We start from the raw sequence: 27,249 nt of genomic DNA on the forward strand, positions 1-27,249 counted from the left end.
CGTGCCAGTTAGGGGGCGACAGGGGTATAAGGCGCGTGCCAGTTAGGGGGGTGACAGGGGTATAAGGCGCGTGCCAGTTAGGGGGGTGACAGGGGTATAAGGCGCGTGCCAGTTAGGGGGCGACAGGAGTATAAGGCGCGTGTCAGTTAGGGGGCGACAGGAGTATAAGGCGTGTGCCAGTTAGGGGGCGACAGGGGTATAAGGCGTGTGCCAGTTAGGGGGGTGACAGGGGTATAAGGCGCGTGTCAGTTACGGGGCGACAGGAGTATAAGGCGCGTGCCAGTTAGGGGGGTGACAGGAGTATAAGGCGTGTGCCAGTTAGGGGGGTGACAGGGGTATAAGGCGCGTGTCAGTTACGGGGCGACAGGAGTATAAGGCGCGTGCCAGTTAGGGGGGTGACAGGGGTATAAGGCGCGTGCCAGTTAGGGGGCGACAGGAGTATAAGGCGTGTGCCAGTTAGGGGGCGACATGAGTATAAGGCGTGTGCCAGTTAGGGGGCGACATGAGTATAAGGCGTGTGCCAGTTAGGGGGCGACAGGGGTATAAGGCGCGTGTCAGTTAGGGGGCGACAGGGGTATAAGGCGCGTGCCAGTTAGGGGGTGACAGGGGTATAAGGCGCGTGCCAGTTAGGGGGGGTGACAGGGGTATAAGGCGCGTGCCAGTTAGGGGGCGACAGGAGTATAAGGCGCGTGCCAGTTAGGGGGCGACAGGAGTATAAGGCGTGTGCCAGTTAGGGGGCGACAGGGGTATAAGGCGTGTGCCAGTTAGGGGGCGACAGGAGTATAAGGCGTGTGCCAGTTAGGGGGCGACATGAGTATAAGGCGTGTGCCAGTTAGGGGGCGACAGGGGTATAAGGCGCGTGCCAGTTAGGGGGTGACAGGGGTATAAGGCGCGTGCCAGTTAGGGGGCGACAGGAGTATAAGGCGTGTGCCAGTTAGGGGGCGACATGAGTATAAGGCGTGTGCCAGTTAGGGGGCGACAGGGGTATAAGGCGTGTGCCAGTTAGGGGGCGACAGGAGTATAAGGCGTGTGCCAGTTAGGGGGCGACATGAGTATAAGGCGTGTGCCAGTTAGGGGGCGACAGGGGTATAAGGCGTGTGCCAGTTAGGGGGCGACAGGGGTATAAGGCGTGTGCCAGTTAGGGGGCGACAGGAGTATAAGGCGTGTGCCAGTTAGGGGGCGACAGGGGTATAAGGCGCGTGCCAGTTAGGGGGGTGACAGGGGTATAAGGCGCGTGCCAGTTAGGGGGGTGACAGGGGTATAAGGCGCGTGCCAGTTAGGGGGCGACAGGAGTATAAGGCGTGTGCCAGTTAGGGGGCGACAGGAGTATAAGGCGTGTGCCAGTTAGGGGGCGACAGGGGTATAAGGCGCGTGCCAGTCAAGCAAATGAAAACAAAACCTGATACTAAGCTGACAGTAACGTTACCCGGGCACTCAGTATCTAGAACTAGCCTAAAAGCCACGCCTCTGTAATTTACTTCCGGTTCCTGGTCTAGGCCTGTGAGTGGCTGCTCTACTCACGTGTTCCTTTGTGACGCTCCTCTCTGTCTTCCCCGCCCAGATTGATGAGAAATATTTTTCTGACCTGTGATTGGCTGCTTATGTGCCCGCCCCTTGATTGACATTTGAGTTGCCGCCCCCGGCGCCATTTTGCATGTTGGTTGCCGGCTTCAGTCTCGCTGTGTAATCGGAGTCCGCTCCCGCCCCCTGCCCGCCCCGGCCCCCGCCCATACTGCCAGCTCCCGGCTCTCAAGGCCTTACCCCGTACCCGGCCCCGAGCTCTACTCTCCCGACGCCCCAACAACTCTGGATGGACGCGGATTTTCTGCGGTAACGGCTCCCGCTGCAAGGACGCACAGGTGAGCTGGGACAAGATGGCGCCGACCCGGGCGAACTGGGGCCAGTTGATGTGGGGAGATGGCGTCCAGAGGTGCGGGGTGTGTGTGTGTAATGTGCAGAGGTGTGTGTGTAATGTGCAGAGGTGTGTGTGTGTGTAATGTGCAGAGGTGTGTGTGTGTGTAATGTGCAGAGGTGTGTGTGTGTGTAATGTGCAGAGGTGTGTGTGTGTGTAATGTGCAGAGGTGTGTGTGTGTGTAATGTGCAGAGGTGTGTGTGTGTGTAATGTGCAGAGGTGTGTGTGTGTAATGTGCAGAGGTGTGTGTGTGTGTAATGTGCAGAGGTGTGTGTGTGTAATGTGCAGAGGTGTGTGTGTGTGTAATGTGCAGAGGTGTGTGTGTAATGTGCAGAGGTGTGTGTGTGTAATGTGCAGAGGTGTGTGTGTGTGTAATGTGCAGAGGTGTGTGTGTGTAATGTGCAGAGGTGTGTGTGTGTGTGTGTGTAATGTGCAGAGGTGTGTGTAATGTGCAGAGGTGTGTGTGTGTGTAATGTGCAGAGGTGTGTGTAATGTGCAGAGGTGTGTGTGTGTGTAATGTGCAGAGGTGTGTGTGTGTAATGTGCAGAGGTGTGTGTGTGTGTGTAATGTGCAGAGGTGTGTGTGTGTAATGTGCAGAGGTGTGTGTGTGTGTGTGTGTATGTGCAGAGGTGTGTGTGTGTAATGTGCAGAGGTGTGTGTGTGTGTGTGTAATGTGCAGAGGTGTGTGTGTGTGTGTAATGTGCAGAGGTGTGTGTGTGTGTGTAATGTGCAGAGGTGTGTGTGTGTGTGTAATGTGCAGAGGTGTGTGTGTAATGTGCAGAGGTGTGTGTGTGTGTAATGTGCAGAGGTGTGTGTGTGTAATGTGCAGAGGTGTGTGTGTGTGTGTGTGTAATGTGCAGAGGTGTGTGTGTGTAATGTGCAGAGGTGTGTGTGTGTGTGTAATGTGCAGAGGTGTGTGTGTGTAATGTGCAGAGGTGTGTGTGTGTGTAATGTGCAGAGGTGTGTGTGTGTGTAATGTGCAGAGGTGTGTGTGTGTGTGTAATGTGCAGAGGTGTGTGTGTGTGTGTGTAATGTGCAGAGGTGTGTGTGTGTAATGTGCAGAGGTGTGTGTGTGTGTAATGTGCAGAGGTGTGTGTGTGTGTAATGTGCAGAGGTGTGTGTGTGTGTAATGTGCAGAGGTGTGTGTGTGTGTAATGTGCAGAGGTGTGTGTGTAATGTGCAGAGGTGTGTGTGTGTGTGTGTAATGTGCAGAGGTGTGTGTGTGTGTAATGTGCAGAGGTGTGTGTGTGTGTAATGTGCAGAGGTGTGTGTAATGTGCAGAGGTGTGTGTGTGTGTAATGTGCAGAGGTGTGTGTGTGTGTGTGTAATGTGCAGAGGTGTGTGTGTGTGTGTAATGTGCAGAGGTGTGTGTGTGTGTGTGTAATGTGCAGAGGTGTGTGTGTAATGTGCAGAGGTGTGTGTGTGTGTAATGTGCAGAGGTGTGTGTGTGTAATGTGCAGAGGTGTGTGTGTGTGTGTAATGTGCAGAGGTGTGTGTGTGTGTGTAATGTGCAGAGGTGTGAGTGTGTAATGTGCAGAGGTGTGTGTGTGTGTGTGTAATGTGCAGAGGTGTGTGTGTGTGTGTGTAATGTGCAGAGGTGTGTGTGTGTAATGTGCAGAGGTGTGTGTGTGTGTGTAATGTGCAGAGGTGTGTGTGTGTAATGTGCAGAGGTGTGTGTGTGTAATGTGCAGAGGTGTGTGTGTGTGTAATGTGCAGAGGTGTGTGTGTGTAATGTGCAGAGGTGTGTGTGTGTGTAATGTGCAGAGGTGTGTGTGTGTGTAATGTGCAGAGGTGTGTGTGTGTGTGTGTAATGTGCAGAGGTGTGTGTGTGTGTGTGTAATGTGCAGAGGTGTGTGTGTGTGTAATGTGCAGAGGTGTGTGTGTGTGTAATGTGCAGAGGTGTGTGTGTGTAATGTGCAGAGGTGTGTGTGTGTGTAATGTGCAGAGGTGTGTGTGTGTGTAATGTGCAGAGGTGTGTGTGTGTGTGTAATGTGCAGAGGTGTGTGTGTGTGTAATGTGCAGAGGTGTGTGTGTGTGTAATGTGCAGAGGTGTGTGTGTGTGTAATGTGCAGAGGTGTGTGTGTGTAATGTGCAGAGGTGTGTGTGTGTGTGTGTGTAATGTGCAGAGGTGTGTGTGTGTTGTAATGTGCAGAGGTGTGTGTGTGTGTGTGTAATGTGCAGAGGTGTGTGTGTGTGTAATGTGCAGAGGTGTGTGTGTGTGTGTATGTGCAGAGGTGTGTGTGTGTGTGTAATGTGCAGAGGTGTGTGTGTGTGTGTGTAATGTGCAGAGGTGTGTGTGTGTGTGTAATGTGCAGAGGTGTGTGTGTGTAATGTGCAGAGGTGTGTGTAATGTGCAGAGGTGTGTGTGTGTGTGTAATGTGCAGAGGTGTGTGTGTGTGTGTGTAATGTGCAGAGGTGGTGTGTGTGTGGTAATGTGCAGAAGTTGTGTGTGTAATGTGCAGAGGTGGGTGTGGTAATGTTGCAGAGGTGTTGTGTGTAATGTGCAGAGGTTGTGTGTGTGTGTGTAATGTGCAGAGTGTGTGTGTGTGTAATGTGCAGAGGTGTGTGTGTGTGTGTAATGTGCAGAGGTGTGTGTGTGTGGGTAATGTGCAGAGGTGTGTGTGTAATGTGCAGAGGTGTGTGTGTGTGTGTGTAATGTGCAGAGGTGTGTGTGTAATGTGCAGAGGTGGGTGTGTGTGTGTAATGTGCAGAGGTGTGTGTGTGTGTAATGTGCAGAGGTGTGTGTGTGTGTGTGTAATGTGCAGAGTTGTGTGTGTGTGTGTGTAATGTGCAGAGGTGTGTGTGTGTGTGTGTGTGTAATGTGCAGAGGTGTGTGTGTAATGTGCAGAGGTGTGTGTGTGTGTGTAATGTGCAGAGGTGTGTGTGTGTGTGTAATGTGCAGAGGTGTGTGTGTGTGTGTAATGTGCAGAGGTGTGTGTGTGTGTGTGTAATGTGCAGAGGTGTGTGTGTGTGTGTGTAATGTGCAGAGGTGTGTGTGTGTGTAATGTGCAGAGGTGTGTGTGTAATGTGCAGAGGTGTGTGTGTGTGTGTGTAATGTGCAGAGGTGTGTGTGTGTGTGTGTAATGTGCAGAGGTGTGTGTGTAATGTGCAGAGGTGTGTGTGTGTGTGTGTAATGTGCAGAGGTGTGTGTGTGTGTGTGTAATGTGCAGAGGTGTGTGTGTAATGTGCAGAGGTGTGTGTGTGTGTAATGTGCAGAGGTGTGTGTGTGTGTGTGTGTAATGTGCAGAGGTGTGTGTGTGTGTGTAATGTGCAGAGGTGTGTGTGTAATGTGCAGAGGTGTGTGTGTGTGTGTGTAATGTGCAGAGGTGTGTGTGTGTGTGTGTGTAATGTGCAGAGGTGTGTGTGTAATGTGCAGAGGTGTGTGTGTGTGTGTGTGTAATGTGCAGAGGTGTGTGTGTGTGTGTAATGTGCAGAGGTGTGTGTGTGTGTGTGTAATGTGCAGAGGTGTGTGTGTGTGTGTGTAATGTGCAGAGGGTGTGTGTGTGTGTGTGTAATGTGCAGAGGTGTGTGTGTGTGTGTGTAATGTGCAGAGGTGTGTGTGTGTGTAATGTGCAGAGGTGTGTGTGTAATGTGCAGAGGTGTGTGTGTAATGTGCAGAGGTGTGTGTGTAATGTGCAGAGGTGTGTGTGTGTGTGTGTAATGTGCAGAGGTGTGTGTGTGTGTAATGTGCAGAGGTGTGTGTGTGTGTGTAATGTGCAGAGGTGTGTGTGTGTGTGTAATGTGCAGAGGTGTGTGTGTAATGTGCAGAGGTGTGTGTGTAATGTGCAGAGGTGTGTGTGTAATGTGCAGAGGTGTGTGTGTAATGTGCAGAGGTGTGTGTGTAATGTGCAGAGGTGTGTGTGTAATGTGCAGAGGTGTGTGTGTGTGTGTGTAATGTGCAGAGGTGTGTGTAATGTGCAGAGGTGTGTGTGTAATGTGAGAGGTGTGTGTGTAATGTGCAGAGGTGTGTGTGTGTGTGTGTAATGTGCAGAGGTGTGTGTGTGTGTAATGTGCAGAGGTGTGTGTGTGTGTAATGTGCAGAGGTGTGTGTGTGTGTAATGTGCAGAGGTGTGTGTGTGTTGTTAATGTGAGAGGTGTGTGTGTGTGTGTGTGTGTAATGTGCAGAGGTGTGTGTGTGTGTGTGTGTGTGTGTAATGTGCAGAGGTGTGTGTGTGTGTGTAATGTGCAGAGGTGTGTGTGTGTGTGTAATGTGCAGAGGTGTGTGTGTGTAATGTGCAGAGGTGTGTGTGTGTGTGTAATGTGCAGAGGTGTGTGTGTGTAATGTGCAGAGGTGTGTGTGTGTAATGTGCAGAGGTGTGTGTGTGTGTGTAATGTGCAGAGGTGTGTGTGTGTGTGTGTAATGTGCAGAGGTGTGTGTGTGTGTGTAATGTGCAGAGGTGTGTAATGTGCAGAGGTGTGTGTGTGTGTGTGTGTAATGTGCAGAGGTGTGTGTGTAATGTGCAGAGGTGTGTGTGTGTGTAATGTGCAGAGGTGTGTGTGTGTGTGTGTAATGTGCAGAGGTGTGTGTGTGTAATGTGCAGAGGTGTGTGTGTGTGTAATGTGCAGAGGTGTGTGTAATGTGCAGAGGTGTGTGTAATGTGCAGAGGTGTGTGTGTGTGTGTAATGTGCAGAGGTGTGTGTGTGTGTGTAATGTGCAGAGGAGTGTGTGTGTAATGTGCAGAGGTGTGTGTGTGTGTGTGTAATGTGCAGAGGTGTGTGTGTGTGTGTGTAATGTGCAGAGGTGTGTGTGTGTGTGTGTAATGTGCAGAGGTGTGTGTGTGTGTAATGTGCAGAGGTGTGTGTGTGTGTGTGTGTAATGTGCAGAGGTGTGTGTGTGTGTAATGTGCAGAGGTGTGTGTGTGTGTGTAATGTGCAGAGGTGTGTGTGTAATGTGCAGAGGTGTGTGTGTAATGTGCAGAGGTGTGTGTGTGTGTGTGTAATGTGCAGAGGTGTGTGTGTGTGTAATGTGCAGAGGTGTGTGTGTGTGTGTGTAATGTGCAGAGGTGTGTGTGTGTGTGTAATGTGCAGAGGTGTGTGTGTGTGTGTGTAATGTGCAGAGGTGTGTGTGTGTAATGTGCAGAGGTGTGTGTGTGTGTAATGTGCAGAGGTGTGTGTGTGTGTGTGTGTAATGTGCAGAGGTGTGTGTGTAATGTGCAGAGGTGTGTGTGTGTGTGTAATGTGCAGAGGTGTGTGTGTGTGTAATGTGCAGAGGTGTGTGTAATGTGCAGAGGTGTGTGTGTAATGTGCAGAGGTGTGTGTGTAATGTGCAGAGGTGTGTGTGTAATGTGCAGAGGTGTGTGTGTGTGTAATGTGCAGAGGTGTGTGTGTGTAATGTGCAGAGGGTGTGTGTGTGTGTAATGTGCAGAGGTGTGTGTGTGTGTGTGTAATGTGCAGAGGTGTGTGTGTGTGTGTGTAATGTGCAGAGGTGTGTGTGTGTGTGTGTAATGTGCAGAGGTGTGTGTGTGTGTAATGTGCAGAGGTGTGTGTGTGTGTAATGTGCAGAGGTGTGTGTGTGTGTGTAATGTGCAGAGGTGTGTGTTGTGTGTGTGTGTGTAATGTGCAGAGGTGTGTGTGTGTGTGTGTAATGTGCAGAGGTGTGTGTGTGTGTAATGTGCAGAGGTGTGTGTGTGTGTAATGTGCAGAGGTGTGTGTGTGTGTGTAATGTGCAGAGGTGTGTGTGTGTAATGTGCAGAGGTGTGTGTGTGTAATGTGCAGAGGTGTGTGTGTGTAATGTGCAGAGGTGTTGTGTGTGTGTAATGTGCAGAGGTGTGTGTGTGTGTAATGTGCAGAGGTGTGTGTGTGTGTAATGTGCAGAGGTGTGTGTGTGTGTAATGTGCAGAGGTGTGTGTGTGTGTAATGTGCAGAGGTGTGTGTGTAATGTGCAGAGGTGTGTGTGTAATGTGCAGAGGTGTGTGTGTGTGTGTGTGTAATGTGCAGAGGTGTGTGTGTGTGTGTAATGTGCAGAGGTGTGTGTGTGTGTGTAATGTGCAGAGGTGTGTGTGTGTGTGTAATGTGCAGAGGTGTGTGTGTAATGTGCAGAGGTGTGTGTGTAATGTGCAGAGGTGTGTGTGTAATGTGCAGAGGTGTGTGTGTGTGTGTAATGTGCAGAGGTGTGTGTGTGTGTGTAATGTGCAGAGGTGTGTGTGTGTGTGTAATGTGCAGAGGTGTGTGTGTGTGTGTAATGTGCAGAGGTGTGTGTGTGTGTAATGTGCAGAGGTGTGTGTGTGTGTAATGTGCAGAGGTGTGTGTGTGTGTAAAGTGCAGAGGTGTGTGTGTGTGTGTAATGTGCAGAGGTGTGTGTGTGTGTGTAATGTGCAGAGGTGTGTGTGTGTGTGTAATGTGCAGAGGTGTGTGTGTGTGTGTGTAATGTGCAGAGGTGTGTGTGTGTGTGTGTAATGTGCAGAGGTTGTGTGTGTGTGTAATGTGCAGAGGTGTGGGTGTGTGTGTAATGTGCAGAGGTGTGTGTGTAATGTGCAGAGGTGTGTGTGTGTGTAATGTGCAGAGGTGTGTGTGTAATGTGCAGAGTGTGTGTGTAATGTGCAGAGGTGTGTGGTGTGTGTGTGTAATGTGCAGAGGTGTGTGTGTGTAATGTGCAGAGGTGTGTGTGTGTAATGTGCAGAGGTGTGTGTGTGTGTGTAATGTGCAGAGGTGTGTGTGTGTAATGTGCAGAGGTGTGTGTGTGTGTGTGTAATGTGGGGAAGGGTGTGTGTGTGTGTGTAATGTGCAGAGGTGTGTGTGTGATGTGTAATGTGCAGAGCGTGTGTGTTTGTCGCTGGTGTGTGTGTAATGTGGCAGAGGTGTTGTGTTGTGTAATTGCAGGTGTGTGTGTGTGTAATGTGCAGAGGTGTGTGTGTAATGTGCAGAGGTGTGTGTGTGTGTAATGTGCAGAGGTGTGTGTGTGTTGTGTAATGTGCAGAGGTGTGTGTGCAGTGTGTGTAATGTGCAGAGGTGTGTGTGTGTGTGTAAGTGTGCAGAGGTGTGTGTGTGTGTGTAATGTGCAGAGGTGTGTCGTGTGTGTAATGTGCAGAGGTGTGTGTGTGTGTGTAATGTGCAGAGGTGTGTGTGTGTGTGTGGGGTGTGTAATGTGCAGAGGTGTGTGTGTAGTGTGTGTGTAATGTGCAGAGAGTGTGTGTGTGTGTAATGTGCAGAGGTGTGTGTGTGTGTAATGTGCAGAGTGTGTGTGTGTGTGTAATGTGCAGAGGTGTGTGTGTAATGTGCAGAGGAGTGTGTGTAATGTGCAGAGGTGTGTGTGTGTGTAATGTGCAGAGTGTGTGTGTAATGTGCAGAGTGTGTGTGTGTGTAATAAGCAGAGTGTGTGTGTGTGTGTGTAATAAGCAGAGTGTGTGTGTGTGTGTGTAATGTGCAGAGGTGGTGTGTGTGTGTAAATGTGCCAGAGGTGTGTGTGTGTGTGTAATGTGCAGAGGTGTGTGTGTGTGTAACTGTGCAGAGGGTGGCTGTGTGTGTGTAATGTGCAGAGGTGTTGTGTGTAATGTGCAAGAGGTGTGTGTGTAATGTGCAGAGGTGTTGTGTAATGTGCAGCAGGGTGTGTGTGTGTGTGTAATGTGCAGAGGTGTGTGTGTAATGTGCAGAGGTGTGTGTGTGTGTAATGTGCAGAGGTGTGTGTGTGTGTAATGTGCAGAGGGTGTGTGTGTGTGTGTGTAATGTGCAGAGGTGTGTGTGTGTGTAATGTGCAGAGGTGTGTGTGTGTGTAATGTGCAGAGGTGTGTGTGTGTAATGTGCAGAGGTGTGTGTGTGTGTGTGTAATGTGCAGAGGTGTGTGTGTAATGTGCAGAGGTGTGTGTGTAATGTGCAGAGGTGTGTGTGTGTGTAATGTGCAGAGGTGTGTGTGTGTAATGTGCAGAGGTGTGTGTGTGTGTGTAATGTGCAGAGGTGTGTGTGTGTAATGTGCAGAGGTGTGTGTGTGTAATGTGCAGAGGTGTGTGTGTGTGTGTAATGTGCAGAGGTGTGTGTAATGTGCAGAGGTGTGTGTGTGTGTGTAATGTGCAGAGGTGTGTGTGTGTGTGTGTAATGTGCAGAGGTGTGTGTGTGTGTGTGTTTAATGTGCAGAGGTGTGTGTGTGTGTGTAATGTGCAGAGGTGTGTGTGTGTGTAATGTGCAGAGGTGTGTGTGTGTAATGTGCAGAGGTGTGTGTGTGTTATGTGCAGAGGTGTGTGTGTGTAATGTGCAGAGGTGTGTGGGTGTAATGTGCAGAGGTGTGTGTGTGTAATGTGCAGAGGTGTGTGTGTGTGTAATGTGCAGAGGTGTGTGTGTGTAATGTGCAGAGGTGTGTGTGTGTAATGTGCAGAGGGGTGTGTGTGTAATGTGCAGAGGTGTGTGTGTGTAATGTGCAGAGGTGTGTGTGTGTAATGTGCAGAGGTGTGTGTGTGTGTGTAATGTGCAGAGGTGTGTGTGTGTAATGTGCAGAGGTGTGTGTGTGTAATGTGCAGAGTGTGTGTGTGTGTGTAATGTGCAGAGGTGTGTGTTGTGTGTAATGTGCAGAGGTGTGTGTGTGTGTGTAATGTGCAGAGGTGTGTGGGTGTGTGTGTAATGTGCAGAGGTGTGTGTGTGTGTGTGTAATGTGCAGAGGTGTGTGTGTGTGGTGTAATGTGCAGAGGTGTGTGTGTGTGTGTAATGTGCAGAGGTGTGTGTGTGTGTGTGTAATGTGCAGAGGTGTGTGTGTGTGTGTGTAATGTGCAGAGGTGTGTGTGTGTGTAATGTGCAGAGGTGTGTGGTGGTGTGTAATGTGCAGAGGTGTGTGTGTGTGTAATGTGCAGAGGTGTGTGTGTGTTATGTGCAGAGGTGTGTGTGTGTGTGTAATGTGCAGAGGTGTGTGTGTGTGTGTGTAATGTGCAGAGGTGTGTGTGTGTGTGTAATGTGCAGAGGTGTGTGTGTGTGTAATGTGCAGAGGTGTGTGTGTGTGTAATGTGCAGAGGTGTGTGTGTGTGTGTGTAATGTGCAGAGGTGTGTGTGTGTGTGTGTAATGTGCAGAGGTGTGTGTGTGTGTGTGTGTGTGTGTAATGTGCAGAGGTGTGTGTGTGTGTGTGTAATGTGCAGAGTGTGTGTGTGTGTGTAATGGGCCGAGGTGGTGCCCGGGCGTTGTGTGTGCTTAATTTCATTACAGGGATATGGGGTAGCAGTGGGAGCTGTATCAGCGTGGCAAAGATGGGGCAGCCTCTGGCCTTGGATATTAAGCTAATTGCGCTATGATGGGGAAGTTCTAACTCATCTCTGTGTAGCACTTTGCAGTCATGCGACTGACACTCTGTTTCTACAGGTGACGCTGCTGCTCTGGCCTGTAGAGGGGACAGTCTGGCTCATAATGAGGCCATATCACAGCATGTACCGCAGCCGGATCACAGCTCCGCAGCCTTTGCCTCACCGGACCCCACTGACCCACAGGATATGCAGCCTTGTTCTTCCCATCACATCCTGCAGGTACATTAGAGCCCGGATGCGGTTGGAGTGAGGGTGCATGAGGTTTTCAAACATACGGTTGTGTGCTCGTATCTATAAGGTTGCACATGCGTGTGTATGATTATGTACAGTTGTGTGCTCGTATCTATAAGGTTGCACATGCGTGTGTATGATTATGTACAGTTGTGTGCTCGTATCTATAAGGTTGCACATGCGTGTGTACGAGTGCATGCTTATGTACGGGTGTGTGTTTGTATCTGAGGTTGCACGTGTGTGTGTACGGGTGTGTGTTTGTATTTGAGGTTGCACGTGTGTGTACGAGTGTATGCTTATGTACGGGTGTGTGTTTGTATCTGAGGTTGCACGTGTGTGTGTGTGTGTACGAGTGTATGCTTATGTACGGGTGTGTGTTTGTATCTGAGGTTGCACGTGTGTGTGTGTGTGTACGAGTGTATGCTTATGTACGGGTGTGTGTTTGTATCTGAGGTTGCACGTGTGTGTGTACGGGTGTGTGTTTGTATCTGAGGTTGCACGTGTGTGTGTACGGGTGTGTGTTTGTATTTGAGGTTGCACGTGTGTGTTTGTATCTATAAGGTTGTACGTGTGTGTGTACGAGTGCATGCTTATGTACGGGTGTGTGTTTGTATCTGAGGTTGCACGTGTGTGTTTGTATCTATGAGGTTGCACGTGTGTGTGTACGAGTGCATGCTTATGTACGGGTGTGTGTTTGTATCTATAAGGTTGCACGTGTGTGTGTACGAGTGCATGCTTATGTACGGGTGTGTGTGTGTACGAGTGCATGCTTATGTACTGGTGTGTGTTTGTATCTATAAGGTTGCACGTGTGTGTGTACGAGTGCATGCTTATGTACTGGTGTGTGTTTGTATCTATGAGGTTGCACGAGTGTGTTTGTATCTATGAGGTTGCACGAGTGTGTTTGTATCTATGAGGTTGCACGAGTGTGTTTGTATCTATGAGGTTGCACGAGTGTGTTTGTATCTATGAGGTTGCACGAGTGTTTTTGTATCTATGAGGTTGCACGAGTGTTTTTGTATCTGAGGTTGCACGAGTGTGTTTGTATCTATGAGGTTGCACGAGTGTGTTTGTATCTATGAGGTTGCACGAGTGTGTTTGTATCTATGAGGTTGCACGTGTGTGTGTTTGTATCTATGAGGTTGCACGTGTGTGTGTTTGTATCTATGAGGTTGCACGAGTGTGTTTGTATCTATGAGGTTGCACGAGTGTGTTTGTATCTGAGGTTGCACGAGTGTGTTTGTATCTATGAGGTTGCACGTGTGTGTTTGTATCTATGAGGTTGCACGTGTGTGTGTACGAGTGCATGCTTATGTACGGGTGTGTGTGTATCTATGAGGTTGCACGTGTGTGTGTACGAGTGCATGCTTATGTATGGGTGTGTGTGTATCTATGAGGTTGCACGTGTGTGTGTTTGTATCTATAAGGTTGCACGTGTGTGTGTTTGTATCTATAAGGTGCACGTGTGTGTGTTTGTATCTATAAGGTTGCACGTGTGTGTGTTTGTATCTATAAGGTGCACGTGTCTGTTTGTATCTATAAGGTGCACGTGTGTGTTTGTATCTATAAGGTTGCACGTGTGTGTGTTTGTATCTATAAGGTGCACGTGTGTGTGTTTGTATCTATAAGGTGCACGTGTGTGTTTGTATCTATAAGGTGCACGTGTGTGTTTGTATCTATAAGGTTGCACGTGTGTGTGTTTATCTATAAGGTGCACGTGTGTGTTTGTATCTATAAGGTTGCACGTGTGTGTGTTTATCTATAAGGTGCACGTGTGTGTGTTTGTATCTATAAGGTTGCACGTGTGTTTGTATCTATAAGGTGCACGTGTGTGTGTTTGTATCTATAAGGTTGCACGTGTGTGTGTGTATCTATAAGGTGCACGTGTGTGTTTGTATCTATAAGGTGCACGTGTGTGTGTGTGTGTATCTATAAGGTGCACGTGTGTGTTTGTATCTATAAGGTGCACGTGTGTGTTTGTATCTATAAGGTGCACGTGTGTGTTTGTATCTATAAGGTGCACGTGTGTGTATCTATAAGGTTGCACGTGTGTTTGTATCTATAAGGTTGCACGTGTGTGTGTGTATCTATAAGGTGCACGTGTGTGTGTGTATCTATAAGGTTGCACGTGTGTTTGTATCTATAAGGTGCACGTGTGTGTTTGTATCTATAAGGTGCACGTGTGTGTTTGTATCTATAAGGTGCACGTGTGTTTGTATCTATAAGGTGCACGTGTGTGTGTGTATCTATAAGGTTGCACGTGTGTGTGTATCTATAAGGTTGCACGTGTGTGTGTATCTATAAGGTTGCACGTGTGTGTGTATCTATAAGGTGCACGTGTGTGTGTGTATCTATAAGGTGCACGTGTGTGTGTGTATCTATAAGGTGCACGTGTGTGTGTGTATCGATAAGGTGCACGTGTGTTTGTATCTATAAGGTGCACATGTGTGTTTGTATCTAAGGTTGCACACGTGTGTTTGTATCTATAAGGTGCACGTGTGTGTTTGTATCTATAAGGTGCACGTGTGTTTGTATCTATAAGGTGCACGTGTGTGTGTGTATCTATAAGGTGCACGTGTGTGTGTATCTATAAGGTGCACGTGTGTGTTTGTATCTATAAGGTGCACGTGTGTGTGTGTATCTATAAGGTGCACGTGTGTATCTATAAGGTGCACGTGTGTGTGTATCTATAAGGTGCACGTGTGTGTGTATCTATAAGGTGCACGTGTGTGTGTGTATCTATAAGGTGCACGTGTGTGTTTGTATCTATAAGGTTGCACGTGTGTGTATCTATAAGGTGCACGTGTGTGTATCTATAAGGTGCACGTGTGTGTATCTATAAGGTTGCACGTGTGTGTATCTATAAGGTTGCACGTGTGTGTATCTATAAGGTGCACGTGTGTGTATCTATAAGGTGCACGTGTGTGTATCTATAAGGTGCACGTGTGTGTGTGTATCTATAAGGTGCACGTGTGTGTGTGTATCTATAAGGTGCACGTGTGTGTGTATCTATAAGGTGCACGTGTGTGTGTATCTATAAGGTGCACGTGTGTGTGTGTATCTATAAGGTGCACGTGTGTGTGTGTATCTATAAGGTGCACGTGTGTGTGTATCTATAAGGTGCACGTGTGTGTATCTATAAGGTTGCACGTGTGTGTATCTATAAGGTTGCACGTGTGTGTATCTATAAGGTGCACGTGTGTGTATCTATAAGGTGCACGTGTGTGTATCTATAAGGTGCACGTGTGTGTGTGTATCTATAAGGTGCACGTGTGTGTTTGTATCTATAAGGTGCACGTGTGTGTGTGTGTATCTATAAGGTGCACGTGTGTTTGTATCTATAAGGTTGCACGTGTGTGTTTGTATCTATAAGGTGCACGTGTGTGTTTGTATCTATAAGGTGCACGTGTGTGTTTGTATCTATAAGGTTGCACGTGTGTGTGTATCTATAAGGTGCACGTGTGTGTGTGTATCTATAAGGTTGCACGTGTGTGTTTGTATCTATAAGGTGCACGTGTGTGTGTTTGTATCTATAAGGTGCACGTGTGTGTGTGTGTATCTATAAGGTGCACGTGTGTTTGTATCTATAAGGTTGCACGTGTGTGTTTGTATCTATAAGGTGCACGTGTGTGTTTGTATCTATAAGGTTGCACATGTGTGTTTGTATCTATAAGGTGCACGTGTGTGTTTGTATCTATAAGGTTGCACATGTGTGTTTGTATCTATAAGGTGCACGTGTGTTTGTATCTATAAGGTGCACGTGTGTGTTTGTATCTATAAGGTTGCACGTGTGTGTTTGTATCTATAAGGTGCACGTGTGTGTGTATCTATAAGGTGCACGTGTGTGTATCTATAAGGTTGCACGTGTGTGTTTGTATCTATAAGGTTGCACGTGTGTGTTTGTATCTATAAGGTTGCACGTGTGTGTTTGTATCTATAAGGTGCACGTGTGTGTTTGTATCTTTAAGGTGCACGTGTGTGTGTTTGTATCTATAAGGTGCACGTGTGTGTGTTTGTATCTATAAGGTGCACGTGTGTGTTTGTATCTATAAGGTGCACGTGTGTGTGTGTATCTATAAGGTGCACGTGTGTGTGTATCTATAAGGTGCACGTGTGTGTGTGTATCTATAAGGTGCACGTGTGTGTTTGTATCTATAAGGTGCACGTGTGTGTTTGTATCTATAAGGTGCACGTGTGTGTGTGTATCTATAAGGTGCACGTGTGTGTGTGTATCTATAAGGTGCACGTGTGTGTATCTATAAGGTTGCACAAGTGATATAGGATAATCTCCCTAATACGGCCCATACCACTTTATATGTTATGTGAACTTAAGGCACTTACAGGTGTAGTAAAAAGGTTAAGAGAATACGTTTGTCTGTAACCCGCCATCAGGGTATTTAATGGGGCGCTGAACCCAAATTTTTTCTTTTGTGATTCAGAGCAGCAATTTTAAGCAACTTTCTAATTTACTCCTATTATCAATGTTTCTTCATTCTCTTGGTATCTTTATTTGAAATGCAAGAAAAATATAAATAAATTCATCCACCAATAAACAAGTGCTTTCCATGGTCTGAACCAAAAAAAATAGCTTAGATGCCTTCTTATTCAAATAAAGAAAGCAAGAGAACGAAGAAAAATTAATAGGAGTAAATTAGAAAGTTGCTTAAAATGGCATGCTCTATCTGAATCATAAGAGAAAATGTGGGTTCAGTGTCCCTTTAAGGATCTCAAGATGCACCTATCAGGAGCACTCTCTTGACAAAGTTCCCACGTTGGGGAACAAAACGGCCATCGAGACGCAGAATACACCAACAGGTGTATGCAATACGTGCTGCTCATACAAACCGCAGAGATTTCAAGCTAAAGATTCACACTGCTCATTTAGAGACCGGTATCTAACAGCTGAGAGGCGAACTGGGAGTCAGGTCAGTAAGACTTCATGGCATTTGCCTGCTGTAAAGACGCACAGTTTTAACGCATAATTTATTTTGTTTGGTACGCTGCATAATTTATTTTATGTTTGGTACGCTAAAGACTTATTTTATGGTTGGTACGCTAAAGACTTATTTTAGGGTTGGTACGCTAAAGACTTATTTTAGGGTTGGTACGCTAAAGACTTATTTTAGGGTTGGTACGCTAAAGACTTATTTTAGGGTTGGTACGCTAAAGACTTATTTTAGGGTTGGTACGCTAAAGACTTATTTTAGGGTTGGTACGCTAAAGACTTATTTTAGGGTTGGTACGCTAAAGACTTATTTTAGGGTTGGTACGCTAAAGACTTATTTTAGGGTTGGTACGCTAAAGACTTATTTTAGGGTTGGTACGCTAAAGACTTATTTTAGGGTTGGTACGCTAAAGACTTATTTTAGGGTTGGTACGCTAAAGACTTATTTTAGGGTTGGTACGCTAAAGACTTATTTTATGGTTCTATCTTTTGGTTTTTAAAGTTTCTCACTTGAGTACAGTTGTGCTTCTCCATTGATGTCTTTTAGTCCTTGTTGATACACCCCCAGGAGAGCGGATTCAAGTACAGACTATTAACCATTGTGCAACTTGATACCACTCTGACTAAAGACACTGGAATATACGTAAAAGTGTGGTTTTTGGATTATGTTCTAATTTCGATCTCGTAGGTTTATGTGTTATGGTAATGTTGTTTGTTGAAATTTTATTAACTTTGATCCTAACTATTGCCAATCATTATTTATTTAATTCATTCAGTTTTGATATTATTTATAATATATTGATATTTACTGTTTATCCCTAACTTAGAAGCGCTGATTTTTTTTTTTTTCCTTTATTTAATTGTGACAGATGTTGACCATTTTTCTCGTCTCTTTTCTGGGGGTCCAGAACAGCTGTAAGTTCTATTATTGTGCTTTCTAACTGTACCCAAGCAAGTTTGTTTTTGTGGTGTCGTATAGCTAATCTTGCTGCATTAAAGGAACTCCGAGACCACCAACTTCTTTTTCATAATAAGGTTTTTCTATTGATTCTCGCCTTTTTATAGGACCAGGTAAATTCTAGCATGTTTTTATGTAAGTTGTTTTATATCCGTTTGTATTAAGATAGGAAGTGGTCTAAAAATATATTGTTTTGGTAGTATCACCATTTTACTGACAACCCCATAGGCAGAACTTTTTTTCACTTTCTGTGATAAGATTTTTTTAGTGAAAATTTTTCTGCAGGTCATTTTTAAATAAAATTTTAAATGAGGAAGTTACACTAGAGCACCAGTTCAATTGTAATGTGTTAGATGACTGGAGAATAAATCAATATTTAAAGTTTTATAATATAGTGCAGTTGAAAATTGCATTTCAAATTAGGTGCATTGCTCATACAAACGTCTTGCATTCAGAAAAAACAGCTTTGTAGACTGTGAAATGCTAGGGAACGGGCTTGAAACAATTTCTGAGAGACAGTCAATCAATGCCCTACTGCTTGGCAGCACTATTAAATATTTGACTGTTCACTTCAAACAGCACTTTGCTCTGTATGAACTGTTGTGGTAAGGAAATCTTGCACAGTGCAGCCAGAGAACAGCTCTGTTTGAAGAGAACAGCCTAATGTGGAGCAGCGATGAAAAGCTAAATGAACAGTTCCTGCAAGTGTCTTGTTCTTTCTGCAGACATGCTGCATTTTCTGCGATGACATCTCAGATCACTGTATGGTTCTGCGTTGGGGCTGACAACTATCTTTCCAAAGAATAAAATCTTGTATGAGGCCTATTTTTTTTTTTTAGATGTTTTTTTATAAAGGCGGGGGGGGGGGGGTAATTAAGTTTACATAGGTCATCCAATTTATATGGTATTAATACTCCTAAATATTTAATCGCTTGAGATGCCCATTTGAAATTTAAAATTTCAAGAAAAATTTGTATGAGTAGGTAAATGTACCTCAATTGCTTCACATTGATGTTGTTAATCTTATAACTAGATAATATACTGAACTTTAGAAGTAAGTCATAAAGTGGCGGTAGGGATAACATTGGCTTACTGACTGTCAAAATTATATCATCTTCAAATAAGGAAAGCTTGTGTTCTGTGTTGCCTATTTGGATACCAGTTATATCATGATGGTTCCTAATGCTTGCAGCTAGGGGCTCAATGCACAGTGCAAATAATAAAGGTGAGTGTGGATACCCTTGCCTAGTTCCATTGTGTATTTAAATTCTTTTTGATTGGTAGCCTGTTATTTTAAAGAATATGCTGATGTCTTTGTATATTTGGATTGCATAGCTACCTGTTATTCCAAAATGAGTAAGGGTCCTAAACATATAGTCCCATAAAACTGTCAAATGCCTTCTCTGCATCCAGTTATAGAAACAGAAGGCACCTTTTCCTTTGTTGCATAGTCCAACAGATCAATGACCTTACGTACACTATCTGGGGCTTCTCGTCCTTTAATAAATCTGACTTGGTCATTTGATATTAATTTTGATATATGGGTATTTAGTCTAGTCGCTAAAACTTTAGTGAAAAGTTTAAGATCTCGATTTATAAGTGAAATAGGCACATAGTTCTTACAGTAAAATTTTGTCTCTGCTTTTGGCACTATGCTTATTCTGGCTGATAGATCTGGTGGTATTTCTCCCCCTTGCATTATATGATTGAAAGAGATTAAGAGCTGTGGAATTAATTTGAGAGGATTTCTTATAAAATGTGCCTGAGAATCCATACTTTTAAGCTGTTTTATGGCTGTAGCTATCTCTTGTGGTGTTGTTGGTGCATTTAAGTAGTCTACAGCTTCTTTATCTAATATAGCCAAATTACTATTTAGGAAAGTTTTAATTTGTTGGTCTCGGTTCTCATTTTCTTTTAAATTATAAAGTGTTGATAAAACTCGGCAAAAGTATTTGCTATATGTAGGGTTGTTGATAATCTTGGCTACCGGCATTTGAATTTGGGCTATAGAGGTGGACCTAGTTATGTTTCTAATTTTCCTGGCCAGCATATGGCCTGGCTTGTTAGCATAAATAAAGCATTGCAAGATGCTAGAGCTTCTTCATCAAGTAATTTGTCTAGTTCTCTCTCTATTTTTAGTGGCTCTATTCCCAATATGTAGTTTATGGAGTTCTGTTTTATTTTAGTAATGGAGGCCTTTTTCTTGAATTAAGATTCCTTTAAGGAATGCTTTAAAATGCTCCCCATATAAATACAGTAGTGGATTGCTTGTTGAGTTTTTGTTGTCAGACCAGAAATGTCCGATAAGCTGCGTTTCCGGCATTTTATTTCGTTCCTTAGCAGGGAAGGGTCTAGGGTCCAAGATCTCTCTTGATGGGTTGAGTTTTCAACTATATAGCATGGTCTGACCAAGTGGTTTGGTTTATATCAGTGTTTAATAATAGTGGGCATAGTATTTGACTAATAAATATATAGTCAATCCTTGGATAGGAATTATGAGCTGCTGAGTAGTAGGTAACCGTATAATTATATAATATTACATTATTATATTACATATTCGCCATCCATCAATTAAGTCTAGGATTAGGTCGCTTAAAGGGACATTCCAGTCAAAATTTAAATGCACATAGATTAATTACATCTATGAATAGAAACAGATTTGCAATATAAATGTATAAGCAAAAATGCTTCTAGTAAAGGTTATCACTGTTTTAGTGTTAACATTTGTCTCTGCACGTGCATGTGAAGCATAGCTAGATATTGATAATGCAGCTGCTCAGATCATCACTGGTGTTTGTATAATGTCAGCAAGTAGGCTCTCTGAGCAAGTGCTGTGTTTAAAATGCTGGTGCACGGTGCATACTTAAATACACTTTTGAAACGGCTATAGCTTTTATTAGAAGCATTTTTGCTAATGCATGTATATTACAAAATTGCTTATGTTTAATGCACCCATGTGGTTTCCAATTTTGGCTGGAATATCCCTTTAAGATCTTTTTGGAGGATGAACTTGGCATTGGGGATCTATCAAGTTTATCATTTAGGAGCTAGGAATAATATTTAGGAGCCAGACAGTGGTATTTGTATATAGATATATGGAAAAATAACCTAAAAAGTTAGGAACCAAGGGCTACCTGGCTCCTGGATTTCGCAAGCCCTGATTTAAAAATTTAGTCAGATTAAAGTTTCCCCTATTAATCATTTTATGCCTTTTCCAAGAAGTTAGCAGCTTGCTTATCTTTGTTTTCATTTAGGGGCGTATAGATTTCCTAAAACTATAGTATTACCTTGAATTTTCCCTTTTTAAGATCAGAAATCTCCCTGCTGGATCACTAATAACCTCCTTCTTGGAAATTTAGGGATGAATGTAATATAATAGAGACCCCGCTTTTCTTCTGTTAAGTGTGATCAGTCCACGGGTCATCATTACTTCTGGGATATTACTCCTCCCCAACCGGAAGTGCAAGAGGATTCACCCAGCAGAGCTGCATATAGCTCCTCCCCTCTACGTCACTCCCAGTCATTCTCTTGCACCCAACGACTAGATAGGATGTGTGAGAGGACTATGGTGATTATACTTAGTTTTATATCTTCATTCAAAAGTTTGTTATTTTAAAATAGCACCGGAGTGTGTTATTACCTCTCTGGCAGAGTTTGAAGAAGAATCTACCAGAGTTTTGCTATGATTTTAGCCGGAGTAGTTAAGATCATATTGCTGTTCTCGGCCATCTGAGGAGTGAGGTAAACTTCAGATCAGGGGACAGCGGGCAGATGAATCTGCATAGAGGTATGTAGCAGTTTTTATTTTCTGACAATGGAATTGATGAGAAAATCCTGCCATACCGATATAATGTCATGTATGTATACTTTACACTTCAGTATTCTGGGGAATGGTACTTCACTAGAATTACACTGTAAGAAATACATAAAGCTGTTTAATAACTAGAGATTATGTTTAACGTTTTTGCTGGAATGTAAAATCGTTTTCATTTGCTGAGGTACTGTGTGAATAAATGTTTGGGCACTATTTTTCCACTTGGCAGTTGCTTAATCTGTTTTTCTGACAGTTTCTGTTCTCCCTCACTGCTGTGTGTGAGGGGGAGGGGCCGTTTTTTGGCGCTTTTTCTATGCATCAAATATTTCAGTCAGCAACTCATTGTATTCCCTGCATGATCCGGTTCATCTCTACAGAGCTCAGGGGTCTTCAAAACTTATTTTGAGGGAGGTAATTTCTCTCAGCAGAGCTGTGAGAATTATAGTTTGACTGAGATAAAAAACGTTTATTCTGTAATTTGTTTCCTGCTTTCAGAATTTGTTATCTTTGCTAATGGGATTAAACCTTTGCTAAAGTTGTGTTGTTTACAAGGATTGAGGCTATAACTGTTTCAATTTATTAATTTTCAACTGTCATAGATCTTCTGTGCTTCTTAAAGGCACAGTACATTTTAATATTATTCTAATTGAATTGTATTTCCAAGTTGCAAGTTTATTTGCTAGTGTGTTAAACATGTCTGATTCAGAGGATGATACCTGTGTCATTTGTTGCAATGCCAAAGTGGAGCCCAATAGAAATTTATGTACTAACTGTATTGATGCTACTTTAAATAAAAGTCAATCTGTACAAATTGAACAAATTTCACCAAACAACGAGGGGAGAGTTATGCCGACTAACTCGCCTCACGTGTCAGTACCTACATCTCCCGCTCAGAGGGAGGTGCGTGATATTGTAGCGCCGAGTACATCTGGGCGGCCATTACAAATCACATTACAGGATATGGCTACTGTTATGACTGAGGTTTTGGCTAAATTACCAGAACTAAGAGGTAAGCGTGATCACTCTGGGGTGAGAACAGAGTGCGCTGATAATATTAGGGCCATGTCAGACACTGCGTCACAGGTGGCAGAACATGAGGACGGAGAACTTCATTCTGTGGGTGACGGTTCTGATCCAAACAGACTGGATTCAGATATTTCAAATTTTAAATTTAAACTGGAAAACCTCCGTGTATTACTAGGGGAGGTGTTAGCGGCTCTGAATGATTGTAACACAGTTGCAATACCAGAGAAAATGTGTAGGTTGGATAAATATTTTGCGGTACCGACGAGTACTGAGGTTTTTCCTATACCTAAGAGACTTACTGAAATTGTTACTAAGGAGTGGGATAGACCCGGTGTGCCGTTCTCACCCCCTCCGATATTTAGAAAAATGTTTCCAATAGACGCCACCACAAGGGACTTATGGCAAACGGTCCCTAAGGTGGAGGGAGCAGTTTCTACCTTAGCTAAGCGTACCACTATCCCGGTGGAGGATAGCTGTGCTTTTTCAGATCCAATGGATAAAAAGTTAGAGGGTTACCTTAAGAAAATGTTTGTTCATCAAGGTTTTATATTGCAACCCCTTGCATGCATTGCGCCGATCACGGCTGCAGCGGCATTCTGGATTGAGTCTCTGGAAGAGAACATTGGTTCAGCTACTCTGGACGACATTACGGACAGGCTTAGAGTCCTTAAACTAGCTAATTCATTCATTTCGGAGGCCGTAGTACATCTTACTAAACTTACGGCGAAGAATTCAGGATTCGCCATTCAGGCACGCAGGGCGCTGTGGCTAAAATCCTGGTCAGCTGATGTTACTTCTAAGTCTAAATTGCTTAATATACCTTTCAAAGGGCAGACCTTATTCGGGCCCGGGTTGAAAGAGATTATCGCTGACATTACAGGAGGTAAAGGCCATACCCTGCCTCAGGACAAAGCCAAGACTAGACAGTCTAATTTTCGTTCCTTTCGTAATTTCAAAGCAGGAGCAGCATCAACTTCCTCTGCACCAAAACAGGAAGGAGCTGTTGCTCGCTACAGACAAGGCTGGAAACCTAACCAGTCCTGGAACAAGGGCAAGCAGACTAGGAAACCTGCTGCTGCCCCTAAAACAGCATGAATTGAGGGCCCCCGATCCGGGATCGGATCTAGTGGGGGGCAGACTTTCTCTCTTCGCCCAGGCTTGGGCAAGAGATGTTCAGGATCCCTGGGCGCTAGAGATAATATCTCAGGGATACCTTCTGGACTTCAAATACTCTCCTCCAAGAGAGAGATTTCATCTGTCAAGATTGTCAACAATCCAGACAAAGAAAGAGGCGTTTCTACGCTGCGTACAAGAGCTCTTGTTAATGGGAGTAATCCATCCAGTTCCACGATTGAACAGGGACAGGGGTTTTACTCAAATCTGTTTGTGGTTCCCAAAAAAGAGGGAACTTTCAGACCAATCCTGGACTTAAAGATCCTAAACAAATTCCTAAGAGTTCCATCGTTCAAGATGGAGACTATTCGGACAATTTTAACTATGATCCAAGAGGGTCAATACATGACCACTGTAGATTTAAAAGATGCTTACCTTCACATACCGATTCACAAAGATCATTATCGGTACCTAAGGTTTGCCTTCCTAGACAGGCATTACCAGTTTGTGGCTCTTCCATTCGGATTGGCTACAGCTCCAAGAATCTTCACAAAGGTTCTGGGTGCTCTTCTGGCGGTACTAAGACCGCGGGGAATCTCGGTAGCTCCATACCTAGACGACATTCTGATACAAGCTTCAAGCTTTCAAACTGCCAAGTCTCATACAGAGTTAGTGCTGGCATTTCTAAGGTCACATGGATGGAAGGTGAACGAAAAGAAAAGTTCACTCGTTCCACTCACAAGAGTTCCCTTCCTGGGGACTCTTATAGATTCTGTAGAAATGAAGATTTACCTGACAGAGGACAGGCTAACAAGACTTCAAAGTGCTTGCCGCACCCTTCATTCCATTCAACACCCGTCAGTGGCTCAATGCATGGAGGTAATCGGCTTAATGGTAGCGGCAATGGACATAGTACCCTTTGCACGCTTACACCTCAGACCACTGCAACTGTGCATGCTAAGTCAGTGGAATGGGGATTACTCAGACTTATCCCCTTCTCTGAATCTGGATCAAGAGACCAGAAATTCTCTTCTATGGTGGCTTTCTCGGCCACATCTGTCCAGGGGGATGCCATTCAGCAGACCAGACTGGACAATTGTAACAACAGACGCCAGCCTTCTAGGTTGGGGTGCCGTCTGGAATTCTCTGAAGACTCAGGGACAATGGAGTCAGGAGGAGAGTCTCCTGCCAATAAACATTCTGGAATTGAGAGCAGTTCTCAATGCCCTCCTGGCTTGGCCCCAGTTGACAACTCGGGGGTTCATCAGGTTTCAGTCGGACAACATCACGACTGTAGCTTACATCAACCATCAGGGAGGGACAAGAAGCTCCCTAGCTATGATGGAAGTATCAAAGATAATTTGCTGGGCAGAGTCTCACTCTTGCCACCTGTCAGCAATCCACATCCCGGGAGTGGAGAACTGGGAGGCGGATTTCTTAAGTCGTCAGACTTTTCATCCGGGGGAGTGGGAACTTCATCCGGAGGTCTTTGCCCAAATACTTCGACGTTGGGGCAAACCAGAGATAGATCTCATGGCGTCTCGACAGAACGCCAAGCTTCCTCGTTACGGGTCCAGATCCAGGGATCCAGGAGCAGTCCTGATAGATGCTCTGACAGCACCTTGGGACTTCAGGATGGCTTACGTGTTTCCACCCTTCCCGTTGCTTCCTCGATTGATTGCCAGAATCAAACAAGATAGAGCATCAGTGATTCTAATAGCACCTGCGTGGCCACGCAGGACTTGGTATGCAGACCTGGTGGACATGTCATCCTGTCCACCTTGGTCTCTACCTCTGAAACAGGACCTTCTGATACAGGGTCCCTTCAAACATCAAAATCTAACTTCTCTGAAGCTGACTGCTTGGAAATTGAACGCTTGATTTTATCAAGACGTGGATTTTCTGAGTCAGTTATTGATACCTTAATACAGGCTAGGAAACCTGTTACCAGAAAGATTTACCATAAGATATGGCGTAAATACCTATATTGGTGTGAATCCAAAGGTTACTCTTGGAGTAAGGTTAGGATTCCTAGGATATTGTCTTTTCTACAAGAAGGTTTAGAAAAGGGTTTATCTGCTAGTTCATTAAAGGGACAGATCTCAGCTCTGTCCATTCTGTTACACAAACGTCTGTCAGAAGTTCCTGACGTCCAGGCTTTTTGTCAGGCTTTGGCCAGAATTAAGCCTGTGTTTAAAACTGTTGCTCCACCATGGAGTTTAAACCTTGTTCTTAATGTTTTACAGGGCGTTCCGTTTGAACCCCTTCATTCCATTGATATAAAGTTGTTATCTTGGAAAGTTCTATTTTTAATGGCTATTTCCTCGGCTCGAAGAGTCTCTGAATTATCAGCCTTACATTGTGATTCTCCTTATTTGATTTTTCATTCGGATAAGGTAGTCCTGCGTACTAAACCTGGGTTCTTACCTAAGGTAGTTACTAACAGGAATATCAATCAAGAGATTGTTGTTCCTTCTTTATGCCCAAATCCTTCTTCAAAGAAGGAACGTCTACTGCACAACCTGGATGTAGTCCGTGCTCTAAAATTTTACTTACAGGCAACTAAGGAATTTCGACAAACGTCTTCTCTGTTTGTCATTTACTCTGGGCAGAGGAGAGGTCAAAAAGCTTCCGCTACCTCTTTCTTTTTGGCTTCGTAGCATAATTCGTTTAGCTTATGAGACTGCTGGACAGCAGCCTCCTGAAAGAATTACAGCTCATTCTACTAGAGCTGTGGCTTCCACTTGGGCCTTCAAGAATGAGGCCTCTGTTGAACAGATTTGCAAGGCTGCAACTTGGTCTTCGCTTCATACCTTTTCCAAATTTTACAAATTTGACACTTTTGCTTCATCGGAGGCTATTTTTGGGAGAAAGGTTCTTCAGGCAGTGGTTCCTTCTGTATAAAGAGCCTGCCTATCCCTCCCGTCATCCGTGTACTTTTGCTTTGGTATTGGTATCCCAGAAGTAATGATGACCCGTGGACTGATCACACTTAACAGAAGAAAACATAATTTATGCTTACCTGATAAATTCCTTTCTTCTGTAGTGTGATCAGTCCACGGCCCGCCCTGTTTTTAAGGCAGGTAAATATTTTTTAATTTATACTCCAGTCACCACTTCACCCTTGGCTTTTCCTTTCTCGTTGGTCCTTGGTCGAATGACTGGGAGTGACGTAGAGGGGAGGAGCTATATGCAGCTCTGCTGGGTGAATCCTCTTGCACTTCCTGTTGGGGAGGAGTAATATCCCAGAAGTAATGATGACCCGTGGACTGATCACACTACAGAAGAAAGGAATTTATCAGGTAAGCATAAATTATGTTTTTTTTCATTGAATTAGAAGAGTCCTAGTATTTCTCTGTGTGTTTAGGGTTGAAATACGTCTCTTGTAGCAGAATATGTGCTGTACAATCTTTATAATCTGAAATAGCCTTTTTCCTTTTTAATGTGAATGCAGCATTATATTACATTATGGGATATTATTATTATTATATTTTTTTTAATATTTTTATTGAAGTTCACAGGCATACAAAAACCATATTCAAGATAGTGTCATATTTCACAAATGGCTAATTGTCATGCATAGAAAGATTACATAAAAGAGACATTTTCCATAAATACCTAGTGAACCCTTTTCATGAATTTTTAAAACTTAACTTTTTAGAAAATATGACACCCTAGGCTGAACATTTATCCTAAGGTGGAATGTTCTTTAGTTTGAGAATAGAAAACAGAAATAAACATTAACGACAAAACAAACTTTGCTATGTGTCACAACATGTTACATGTCCAGCATAAAAGAAACATGTTACATCACAGATTGTTATACATCCTCCATGTCACTCCAAACATCACCCCTATGTGGTCCTTCTACCAAATATTCCACTCTCCCCTGATGGCTGCCTCTAACATGTATATAGTATTTTTAAACGGATAAAGCATATGCCTCTGGGTAGGGAGATCTAGCGACTCCAGGAAGAGTCTCCATTTCACAATGAAGCGAGCAACCCTGGTTTCAACATCATACAAGGTATCAC

At 44.5% G+C, this 27,249-nt stretch overlaps 1 protein-coding gene across 1 annotated transcript in view; it reads left to right on the forward strand.

The window, feature by feature from the left end:
* Positions 1-1,719: 1,719 nt before the first annotated feature.
* Positions 1,720-27,249, forward strand: part of SRCAP (Snf2 related CREBBP activator protein) — a gene marked incomplete at its 3' end in the record, with an annotated part of 711,452 nt that continues 685,922 nt past the window's right edge. Inside the window, 2 exon segments of the mRNA XM_053695102.1 lie at positions 1,720-1,859; positions 11,187-11,347. Of these exon segments, the coding sequence (XP_053551077.1) occupies positions 11,315-11,347 (33 nt within the window).

Source organism: Bombina bombina, chromosome 11 (assembly GCF_027579735.1).
Source record: "Bombina bombina isolate aBomBom1 chromosome 11, aBomBom1.pri, whole genome shotgun sequence".
In the NCBI taxonomy this organism is placed as follows: Eukaryota; Metazoa; Chordata; class Amphibia; order Anura; family Bombinatoridae; genus Bombina; species Bombina bombina.